Below are 12585 nucleotides of genomic sequence, written 5' to 3'. Positions count from 1 at the left end.
ACAAAATCTCTATAAGGATATGGAAACTGGCAGAAATAATTAGAGATAAGTTAAACATCATGATTCTTCTACTGTCATGAAAATAACAATTCATTATCACAGCTAACAGACGACTTTAGGATTCTAAACAACTAATTAAAAAACAGTTTGTTTATTTAATTCATTATTAGCATTTATCTACTGACTTATTTGCTAAAAAGCCATCAAGGTGGTATACAACAATTTAAAATGATTAATACTAATACTAATACTAATACTAATACTACTAATAATAACAATAATAATAATTTTATTTATTTGTTACCCCTCCTCTCCCTCTGGATCGAGGTGGGGTACAACATTAATAAAAACACCATAAAATACATACAACTAAATAAAACAATTCACTTCATGGACTTTGATGGAAACGCAATGAAATTTCAACACATTTACCAGAATGTAAAGCACAAGTCTCAATCAGAGCTAATTATGTAGAAGCAACCTCTGGAGATCTGATTGAGGATTAAAGGGTGGATATTTTGTTGATGTGTATTAGCAATTAAATAAAATGATAATGGCACCACAATTTATGTGTTGTTCCTTCATCTTATTAATTATATTTTCTTTAAATATAGCATAAGGAAATTTGCAGCTTCTTTTTCATTAAACCCTGTGCTATAATATTGCACCAGGCTACGGAAAATCAAATTTGAAATTCATTTGGGGCATTAGATTTAAAAGCAGCCTTAGGACCATATCTGGGATAGGGGAAAGCTCTTAAATAAGCATCATGCAGAGCATGCCCATGCCTTTCAAGTGTACTTCACATTACACTCGAGAAGTACTAAAAGGTATGAGTAGGCAGAACTTTGTAAAGGAAAGAGGGAAATTTTTGAAAAGAAAAAGGCAGAATATCTCATGCAATGAAGGACATATGAGACATGTGGTGTAGTGGCTAGAGTGTCGGACTGGGAGTGGGGAGATCTGATTTCTAGTCCCCACTCGGCCATGGAAACCCACTGGGTGACTTTGGGCCAGTCACAGACTCTCAGCCCAACCCACCTCCCAGGGTTGTTGTTGTGAGGATAAAGTGGAGAGGAGGAGGGGGATTATGTACGCCGCCTTGGGTTCCTTGCAGGGAAAAAGGCAGGATATAAATGCAATAATAATAAATTTTTACTAAGCAAGAATAAATAAACACACTTTCTAATGGTAAAATAATCCAGATTATAATTATAGCTGATTAGGTAAAGGCACGTTGGGAGGGTTTCTGACCTGAAAGGCAGCCTAGAAATATTCCGTAATGACGACCCTACTCTAGAAGGTAGGTGTGTGTGTGAGGTGTGTGTGTGTTGTGTGTATACAGATGATTGGATAGCTATATAAACAAATGGCTGCATAATGAGGCAATTTGTCTATTTCTATCACATATACAGTATTTCATTTCTCCCACGCTTGGGCCTCATATGGAAGATCAAGTATGTGAAATGGACCAACTAAGATAGCACCAATCTAAAGGAAGCAATTTCTAGAACTGCCTTGCTCATGTTCTATCTCCTGAAACTGGGAGATTGGGAAAGAACCAGAGAGAGCAAATATCAAGGAGGGAGGGCTGTAGTGAAAAGCAATTGGACAAGTGGTAGATCACTTCCTTCACCTCACTCCATCATAAAATTTCACAGGTCTCTCCATCACTTTGTGATACTTTTCTAGCATTACTAAGATACAGAGCTTTGCAGGTATGGGTAAGCCCAGCTCTTGGTGGCCCTCACTAAATTTAATGGGACTAAGTATGCAGGGTGCAATTTGGTGCACATTTGTGGGGGGAGCATACAAACAGGTACAAAACCTGTTTTTGACTTAGACATTTGATCCCACTGACTTATATGGGAGAAAATAAATGGGGTCCAATGAATAGGAGTATGTAGAAGAAAAATATCCCCTTCTCCATCAGTGTCCCAGAGTACACATCTTTACTGTGTCCTAAATAAATGTCCTTCCAGCAAAGCACTGAAAATCAAAGCACTGAATTTGGTGATTATACTAAGGTGGAGTGTGGAGTGAAACCTACCTCCTGCCCCTGACAATGGGGCTATTTGCACAAGCAACAGCTCACTGTGTGTCGTGTGAACCTGGTGCGCATGGATTATGCAAGGTTAAACAACCCTTGCTTAACCCATGGTCTGTTTTAGGGTCATATGAGAGTTGTTTAGCCATTGCATAACTCATGCTCATTGGGTTTGCATGACACAACAACCCATGAACACAGCTAAATATGCAACCTGGCATCCATGGACATGGCAGCTCATCCAAACCCAGTCAATGGGAAGAGGGATCTTGTGGGAAATACAGCATAACAGGTATTCTACTCTGCAATCATTAAAATGCTACTTTTCCTACTATTTTTTTAAAACTGTTCTTCACTTCCATCTCATTGAGGTTGTTCAGATGATACAACAACCCAGGTTAAACAAACTGTGGGTTATTCAGTAGCAAGTGAGTGTGCTAGCTCCCACCTGCTCGCCCTCTCTCCCTGTGCTAAACAACCCTGGGATGCTTCACCCCTCGATTGTTCCAATAACCCACAGTTCTGGATTCACATGCCACACCGCTGAGTGCAGTGACAGCGGGTGAGCAGGTTGAAGCTACAGACTTGATCATTGAATGGGGTAATTTTTGCAACTGGTTCTCTAGTCCTTAGCTCAGCTTTCCTCGATCTGGTACCTTCCAGAAGTTTTTGGATGAAAATGCCCAGCAGCACCAGCTAGCAAGACCAATGGTCAGGGATGACTGAAGGGCATCTGATGGGGGAAGACTGCCTTAGCTAATTGCATTCCTTCAGCAGTATGAGTAGGAGCTCAACTACAGGGTGCCAAAAGGTAAGAGGACACAGGTGAGAAGAAGGGTGCCAAAATGTGGAAGCTACCAAGAAGCCTAGAGAACTTCTGAGTGTGTGTGTGAATGTTTGTGCTATTTTTGTCCAGGGTATATGATCTGTAGTCTTCTTGGCTTTTTGTGTGTTTGTTTTGTTCTTGAAGGGCTAACAAGACTAAAGGGTAAGCAAGATGTTTTCACTTTCACAACGAAGTTGCAAATTATTTGTGTGGATGGCTGTAGAAATAAAGAAAAGCATGTGGTGTACTACTATCTCAAAAAGGTACTGTATTGACTAATGAACGTCTGCTGTGTTGAAATGTCATTGCCACAACCTATTTTAATCGTTTTTGATGAAGTAAAGCAGCCTTCCCCAACCTGGAGCCCTCCAGATGTGTTGAACTACAACTCCCCACATGAGGCATGCTAGGAACTGTAGTCCAACATATCTGGAGGGCACCAGGTTGGGGAAGGCTGGAGTAAAGCACCAGGCGTTGTTATCATATTTTTATATGGAAAAGAGTTTGTGTGAAAGAGCTTCTTCCCATGTAAAACAAAAGAAAGTTCCAACATCACAGATAAAATATTGTCAACCACCATTTCCCCCCAAGAATTTTATTTTTTTTAAAAAAAAATGTAACCCTTTTCACACAAGTGCTCGTGCATGGTATACCATATACCAACTTTGAATGTGGTCTCATACAACATGAAAATCAGCCCATGGAAACAATCATCAATGAAAGGTCAGGAGGAGAATCTAGTTATTAGACTACTTTTACTAAAATTCCATTTTAGCAAAATGTCTGGAGGTTGTGCGGGAAAGGTAAAGATCAATGGATTCCCAAAGGCAGGAGTGAAGGAAGATCAGAAAATGATTTCTGTTTTGTCAAGATCTGAAGTGGTAGAGTCGGATGAGGTAGAGTCTACCTTACAAAATCTTACATTTGTTTTGCTTTAAGAGGTTAAACAGGATTTCTGATTGCAACTACTAAAATAGCTGCTATTCCAGAATTTAATTTTCTATTCAGTTGAAAAAAGAGGTAGTCATTCAGTTTGCTAAGGTTTTGGAGAGTGGCAAGGCATAAAAAGGGTGGGCACAGTTATAGGTCCAACACCATAGAGGAGGTAAAAATGGGTCAATTACCCCATTGGCACTACTTTTAAGGAAAAGATGACTAGGAGCTTGACAGAAGTGCGTGAGAGAGAAACTGCAATGTAGCTTAGTACATCCAGATGAGGAGGTGCACAATTTTTTTTAAAAAATAACTAATTATCCCTTCTATATTATTAAATACAACAGGGCATGATTATAATAGCCACATATCCAGCATTCCTATAGGTCAACCTAGGACAAGCCTAAACCTGTGAAGGCAAAAGTGTCATGCGTGTTCAATTACATGTGAGTGTATTCAGCAAATTTAAAAAAATGCAAGTCAGCAAAAATGTTCAATTACCATTTGTGGGTCATAATGTTGAAAATTTCACATATGAATAAAAATGCAGACACATTCTTTTAAGTATTTTGCCTGTTTAACATGCCCTCTTTGTGTGCTAGTGTTTATGCCTCTGTGTATGTATGATTTTTTTTTTAAAAAAAGTGCTACATGCCTATTTTGTGTGCCTGTGTGTTTGTACAGCATGATGTATTATATAAAAGGCACACACACACACATCTCTTTGACTGAAAAATTCTTTTCTGCAGTCCGGTATTCTAAGAATTGTAATAAACACCCTAAAAATTCTAAGCAGCTCATTATATACCCCTGTCTGCTTTTATGGCTCCAAGCCAGAATATAATGATGAGGCGTAACTTGTTAAGGACAACTAATTTTTTGTTCCTGGCTGTCTCAGGGGCTTCTCTCTTACTCACTCTCACTTTACTTCACTGTTGACATGTTTCTGTTAACTGGATGTCATCTGCCTGCCTTGATTTTATGCACAAGCAGTAGGATGCATTTTTTCGTGCAACAATTCTGCTTTGAGTTGCATTAGATTTGTCATTATTCTCTCGTTTTCCCTTGCACTTGTAACATTTCATCTATTCCTGCCTTATTTTCTCTCTCTCTTCCCCCCCCCCTCTCTTTTTGAGCCACGGTGCACCCACATTATGGTTTATACATGATCTTGCTCCCTTTGAAGCCGGCAGATTTCAGAGCCAGCCCTCGTCAGGAGAAGTGCCTGCTACCAATTTAGCAGGCTGAGGGCCCCGAGCTCCAACATCTCAATCTAAAGGGGGTCACAGAGTGGCACAAGCGAGTGTCAGCAAGTGCTGTTTAATTGCCAATCTAGGCTTCTCCATGGTGTTTAAAGTATAATGACCCATCACTTAATTCTGAGAAGTCCTGGCCCTGCTGCTGAATAGAATGAATATCAAAGGATGTGCTAGAACAGGGCAAGGAGCATACAATTCCTATAACTGCTGTAAGTATAATAGACTTGTACTTCTGTCGCCCCATTATAACAATAATGTATTTAATTTGCTGTATCCCCTTTTTAACTAGGTCCCTTTCATAAAGGCATATCGGAGGAAAATAACTCAAATCCCCCCTTCTCTCTCTCAATCATGCCCCTTGCAAAAAAACCTAAACAAATAAATAGAACAGCCTTACTAGTAATAATTAAGAGGGACCCCGCTCTATTTAAATGCCATTTCTTGGCCTTTCCACATATATGCAGTATTAACAAAAAGGTTAACGCGAGGGAATCTGGCTTTTAATTGTATTTGCATGTGTAGAATATAATATCTTTTGCAACTTTATGTGAGCTGTATTTGCTGAGAAGTTTCTTTCTTGCTTCTTCAAGCCCTTTGCATCTTCAAGTCCTTCCTCTTCAGTAATCTAACCTCACATATTAACTGCAGGGATTGGAAAGGTGCAGGGGGAGGGGGAGATGAGGGGGAACGTGGAACCTTGCTATGTAATGCATGCTAATTTAATTATGTGCCATCATCAAAATGGATTAGCTGTTTCAGCCCATCAGGAAAGTCTAAACCTCCACCGATTTAATTAACTAGACTGAAAATCAGATGAACAGAGAATAAAACTATCATTAGGAGCAATTAGTGATTACTTAAACATAGTGCTGCCAAGCAGTTTGTAAATAAAACTAGCAGTCCTTGGAAAATTAGCTGGAATTAATTGGAGGTTGGAGCAGAGAGAGAATATATATATATATATATATATATATATATATATATATTTCTAAACCTTTAGAGGATCAGGTGGGTCTTTTTATGTCAACTAAAGATGTTTTGAGCTAGGGAATGACGAGAAATTGCAACACCCTTCCTTCAAGTCTCCTGGCATAATTAAAGCCTACAGGCTCCGTTCTTCATACAAAAAACCAAAAATTCTGCTTTAAGGGAAAGCCACAGAGAAAGCAAAAGTCTGTTAGAGCATAATCTCCTAGCTTCTCAATATCATGGGGCTATTATGATGCTTTCCCCCAGTTAGTTAGCAATTAAAATAAATGCACTTCCCAAATGCTGAACTTCAATAGTTGACTTCTACAATGGTCAGCTGGGAATGATGGACATTCCTCCACCCCAACTAAAAGGAAGATCACTGCAGAACTAAATCAAGGCATATTGTAGCAGAGCCTCACTGCTCTACAAAGAATGATAAATAGAACCAACAGATGCCCCTGATTCCAGACCTAGGTACTTTGAACTCACCTTGACATGGAAGCATTGACAGTCAGAGCGGTTGGGTAGGGATGCCGGAATCCCCCTGTTGTGATTGGATAGACTGGTTGACCTTGCCTAGAAAGATGGGGAGAGAATAAGTTAAAAATAAAAAAGCAAGGGTATGTGTTTTTTTGCATTTATTTTTTTAGAGAAAATTCTCTCTGCACAGTAAGCTTTATTCTCATTTGATCAGAACAAAAATCTTGGGGATTGTACAGCACGGATCAAAGGAAAGAAACACAGAACAATTTGAATGCCATAAATCTGATACGAATGGCTAATTAAATTTTATAACCTCTGCTTATGTCAATAGAGACCCTCTCCCCAAGCTGAAACTAGGTGTTTTGTTGTAATAATTAAAGGCGAAGTCTTGCTTGCTTTAATGGAGCCATCACACTAATTGAGGGCTACACATCCAAAGGAAAACAATAATGAATGTAAATTTATACCAAAATAAAGTACAGTGAATCAAAGGACTTCAGTTGCGCTTTGGGCCTCTTTCGGTATTTAGATCTCGGTGAGAAAACATTAAATTAACAGAGCTTAATTTGTAGCCTTTTGTCAGATTAACAAGTGTTGACAAGAGTTACCGGGGGAGAGTCCCCAAGAAGTATTGTGGGTAACCAATAGACAATCATACCTCATTACAATAATTAAAAAATACAGCAACATGCAAAACAGCATCCTCATGAAAGCTGCACAACTTTTTCTGATTGAGGTTTGTCTGTGCTGGCTAGTCCTTTTCATCTGTCCTTCAAATGTATCAACTGAATGGGTAAGATTTTATTTGGGAAGTGCTTTTCTTCATTAGAGGATGCTCTGCTAAACATACCCAGTCCATCTTAGTATGGAGTGGATCCCATGTTTGCTTATTGTAGAATGGGAAGGTCAGATGGTTGTACCTTTTAAAGGAATTATTTGGTTAGGCTTTTTGCCTTTTAAAAAAGTTGCATGAAAGGTACAATAAAGCTGTATAAATGAACAGAACCAGAGGAAAATTGACACTTATTGGTTTTTAAATTATTCTGAAATGCCTAAGCAGTTATTACTTCCTAATTGTGTAGAAGCTACTCAGGCATATGGATGGAAGGAAAGGAACCTCTTGTGCAAGCACTGAGTCATTACTGACTCTTGGAGGGACGCCAGCTTTCGCTGACGTTTTCTTGGCAGGCCTTATAGCGGGGTGGTTTGCCGTTGCCTTCCCCGGCCGTGATTACCTTTCTCCCAGCTAACTGGGTACTCATTTTACTGACCTCGGGAGGATGGAAGGCTGAGTCGACCCGAGCCGGCTGCCTGAAACCAGCTTCTGCTGGTCTCAGCAGAAGTTCGAACTCAGCAGAAACTGCTGCTTTACCACTCTGCGCCACACGAGGCTCATGCATTAAATGACAAACTATGGTAAAAACCTTGCTACTGTACAGAAACAAAAGGGGTTGGGATGGTTGATTAGATAACTGTAATGGAGAAGTCACAATGGTAGTGATGTTAAATTTCCAGCTATTATTCTTTCTATCCAAGTTTAGCATAAATAGGATTTGTTTTCTAAAACTGCGCTATTTGTGCTATTTGCTATTATGCTATTTGTGTAGCATAAATAGGATTTGTTTTCTAAAATTGTAGGGTTCCCTCTGGTCCTTAGGGTCAACACTTTTTATCTATAAAATAAATAACAGTTCCATAGGGCTAGGAAGAAGGCTTGTCAAAGGAAATGACCATGTCGAGGTGCCCATAAAAAAGGCTACAGATCCCAGTTGTGCAAATTTATTTGAGTTGTATACAGTATAGCAGTGGTGAGCAGAAGGTAGATCTCCATATGTTTTGGACTTCACCTCCCATAAGCCCTTGCCAACAGGGCCAATAGTCTGGAATGCTGGGAGTTGAAGTCCAAAATGTCTGGAGATCTACTTTTTGCCCACCACTGCAGTACAGTACAGGGGTGAAATGAATGGCACTTTCCCCAGTAGAAACAGCTTTCCCTCCCATTTTCAAATCAATTGATTATGTGGATATTATGAAATCTGCCACAGAGAATGTTTTTTCAGAGAAGATCATTTGAAGCCAACATTGTATTAACAAGGCCAAGCAAAAGGAAAGAGAGTACCAATAAAGCAGTACAAATAAGAGAAATTCAGATGTTCAAAAGTTACAATGAATTGTGGTGTCTAACATGCCCAATGCATTTTGACCAGCTGACTAGCTGTCTTCCTCAGTGCCATGCAAGTCTTACACAATCTTATTACATTGTCTTGCTACAACCACTGATTTTGAGTATTTTATGTATTTATTACATTTCTATACCACCCAACAGCCAAAGCCCAATAGCCAAAGCTATTGTTCCTATTAATTATTGGGAAAAGTAGAGTAAAACAAGATTGTGTAAGATTTGCTTACACCCAAAGAAGACAACTAATTGAAATATGTTGGACATGTTTCTCACCACAAGGCTCTGCCTCTTTGGGGTTTTGTTTTCAGATTAATATGACCAATGCTGTACAATATCCGTGATTGTGGAAATAAATGGCCATCACAACCTCCGATTCCTATCCATAGGTCTGAATACACATGCTAAATGAAAACTGTTTCACTACCTTTTCAGATCTTTTTGAACATGCAATAACATTTTAGCATAGGCACTTAAATAATGTACATAGTATACTGTTTAAATATTCAAGGCTTAAGTCATCTAAGGTTAAAATAAGAAGTTTTGTCAAACGAGGCAAAAAAAAAAATGCTGACTAAAAATTGGAACTCATCCTTCCTCCTAGTGTTATCGCACATCTTAAAATTAGTTTGGTTCCACCCACCAGCTTACATAGCTCCCTCCTAATTTTTGAATTATGTTTCAAGAATTTGATAAGGAAACATTATCCCAAGCCCTGAAAACAAGGAATTATTGTCTGCAAATCCAATGTTTCTCAGACTAGTACCAGTGAACCTAGAAGCAACTTGTCAACACAAATAAGCAAATGCTTAAAGATGAGACCATCCAGAAAATTTCATTCTCCTGCCCACCCATCAAACTTTTTGTGATAACGTTTGAAAGTTAAGCTGCATGGGTCATTAGAATTTAGGACAAATGAAATATGGCCCAAATGCTCTACTCTTATTTAACACTCTATGACCCATCACTTTGTTCATTTAATCTTTATTGACCAAATTATTGATCTGCCCACATCATAAACTGGCAAACATGCTTATCTTAATATACACATTTCAGGCAAAGGAAATAAGCATGATTCTCCCCCCACCCACCCATATATGTGCACACACACACACCCCTACACACAAACAGACAAATACATTCCTATACAAAAATAAAAAATTAAGAAGAAATAAAAAATGGAACTCCTTACTGTGGTACTAACCATCCTAGCGGATGGGGGATTTGCCCTACAGTGCCCGGTGATAGTGGATAATAAGGAGATATATCTGGAGGGTGCGGAGGCCGTGGAATTCCTAGAGAAGAGGAAAAGGAAACATCATAAAATTGGGTCAGGGCAGGAAAAAAAGGAATAAAAAAGAAAAAGGAGGCAGGAAAGTCATACAAATTTCTACACCATGAGCATCACTCTTTCTGCCTTTTATAACTCTACTTCCTATTCTCAAGACATGGCCTACTGCCTTCACCTATCCTCCCCAGGGCGGCCTACTTAGTACAGTAAGCAAATGAGACTCAGCTAGAGAAGTAGGACATTTGATCTGTTTTCTTCCCCACAGTCAAAGACCATGCAGGACTTTGTTCTCCCAAAGTCTTAAAAGGATGGAGGCTCCCACCCTACTTTCATTTTGTACCATCATGTGCTTTGCCTCCTTGTGCGGCCACCTTCAGGTCACTGAAAAGGTACTTTCTAAAATAAACCATTTTAAGGCTTCAGTGTCTTCCTATTTCTAGGAGGTTTCTGTCTAGAACTTATATAAGCCACGTTTGTTCTTATTTTGTTTTGGATTAGCATTTGTTTCCATTATAAAGTTTAAAGCCTTGATGGTACCGGGGGGGGGGGGGGGGGAAATGGGAGTCCTAAGAGAATGAAACAAAACAAAGGACAACAAGCATATCTAAATAGAGGGAAGGTAGTCACCTATTCCGATAATGTACATAAATACCCCATAACAATTTAAACTTATTTTCAAGCCATCATATGCTGTTTCTGTACAGGATGTAAATTGTTTTGGAAAAGTGAAAAAGAATCTAAATGCATTAATGACTAAAAAAAGAAGACTCTTAAGGCCACAATCCTAACCCACCCCTGATGTTGCTGGCTGGAGAGGGATAGGATGGTGCACTGGTACTCCTCTGCCACCAGAGAGGAGTGATGACGTGTGTGTGTCTGTGTGTGTTTTGGGGGGAGAGCTCTGCCATGGTGAAGTCCACACTACACCCAAGTGGACCATAAGCTACCACCAGTGGTTCTGCCACTGACAGTAGTTTGCAGAAAGGCCCTAAATGGAGCATTCTGTGGGCAGAGAGGAGGTGGGGAGGATCTGATTTGGACTGGATTCAAAGCCACTGTGTTTCCCCCCGATTTGGATTGCTCCGCCTGCTATTAAATCTAAAATACTATTCTCGTAATAACATAGAGAATACATTTGTAGCAAGCATTAGTATTAAAAATAGTAAACCTGTACTAACCAGTACTAACCAGTACTAACCAGTATTAACAATAGTAAGTTCAAACAGATGAAATGTCAAATTAATCTTGAAAGGACATCCGCAATTACAAAGTTTGTACAAATTACAAAGGCAAATGCAGTGCTTCTTTTCTCCAGCCAAATTTAAGAGATCAGAAGGTTAGAAGGTTTGCATACTCCCTCTATGTTTGCATGTGAATTTCCCCATCCCTTCTTTGATGGGAAGGGAAATTCATAATTAAGGGTTATGTTTGAACTAATTCATTCATAATTAACACTATCAAGATTCCAACTCTTACTATGATGTGAACTCAGGATAGAGTTAACCCTGGTTAAAGTGAGGGTCAACCTACGTATTACCTTTAATATATACCATGAAGCTACATTCATTTTTTCTTTCTCAACAGTAAGCATGAGTGAAATGATCTGGATCAGGATGTAGTGTGAAGGGTTGAAGGGCTTTAACCCTTTGCCCCCATTGTTTTGACCTTGACTGAGTCTCCTGTGATAATTGTTTTGGAAAAAAGAACCAATGCAGCTGCATGCTACATTTTAAAAATATTGCGTATTTTAACCCTCAGAGCACACAAAATCCTTAACGACCAAAGTGTATGATTTGGGGGTTTTGTGTGATTCTCTGGGGCTGTCTGTACATAATGGTAGCGAATCATGCATGAATTAACCTATGATTTGCTGTGGCACGTGCAGGGTGTGTTTCACAGCCTTTTGTAGCTGATCGGTGGTTGCTACATAATGTCCAAACCCAGACACTATAGACTAATCATGGTTTAAACAACCCACAGTTAACTGAGTGTTGTTTAACCCACAATTAGCCTAAAGTGCCTGGGTTTAGACATCACATAACAACCCCCTGATCAGCCTGAATGGGGTTGAATATTCAGAATAGCCATGGCAAATAATGGCTTAATTAATTAACCCCCAAACTGGGTCTCTACTACTCAACTAGGTTTACAGATTTCGTAGAGTTATGCCTCTACAAACTTAGCTATCAATTGTAATGTATATAACTATAAGTGAGAATTGACCCAGTAAGTAATAATAGACTCATACAGAAGAGCCAGTTTCTAATACCTCATAGCCAGCAACAAATCCAGCTGTGCCAGTGAGTGTATACTCGATAAAGAATCACAGTTAGTACTGGTTTTTGATGAGCACACATGAATGACATAATATGTATTTTCAAACATCTTTTGATATGTTCAGACATGACAGTTTTTAATATGTACATTTAAATTTGAAAAGTGCTCAAGAAATAATGAATAGGAAAAAAACACCACCACCTAAAGTATTACTCTGGAACAAAACAAAAAACCCTTTGTTTTTTAATTTGGCTTTATGTTTTTCTTTGGAAACATCTATGCTGTGTTTTCAGATAAGACAAATAAGCTACAATCCTT

At 39.0% G+C, this 12585-nt stretch overlaps 1 protein-coding gene across 18 annotated transcripts in view; it reads right to left on the bottom strand.

Moving 5' to 3' along the window:
• The window catches only part of TCF7L2 (transcription factor 7 like 2), a 231908-nt gene that overhangs the window by 25014 nt on the left and 194309 nt on the right, over positions 1-12585 (bottom strand). For all 18 annotated transcript variants that reach the window (XM_063132662.1, XM_063132663.1, XM_063132669.1 and 15 more), the window contains exons 6-7: positions 9892-9994; positions 6527-6613 (exon numbers count right to left, since the gene is read on the bottom strand). In XM_063132662.1, the coding sequence (XP_062988732.1) occupies positions 6527-6613; positions 9892-9994 (190 nt within the window). The remainder of the gene's footprint in view (positions 1-6526; positions 6614-9891; positions 9995-12585) is intronic.

Source organism: Elgaria multicarinata, chromosome 8 (assembly GCF_023053635.1).
Source record: "Elgaria multicarinata webbii isolate HBS135686 ecotype San Diego chromosome 8, rElgMul1.1.pri, whole genome shotgun sequence".
NCBI classification, from domain to species: domain Eukaryota; kingdom Metazoa; phylum Chordata; class Lepidosauria; order Squamata; family Anguidae; genus Elgaria; species Elgaria multicarinata.
The sequence above is the reverse complement of the archived record's forward strand: the minus strand, read 5'-3'. Positions and strand labels throughout refer to the sequence as shown.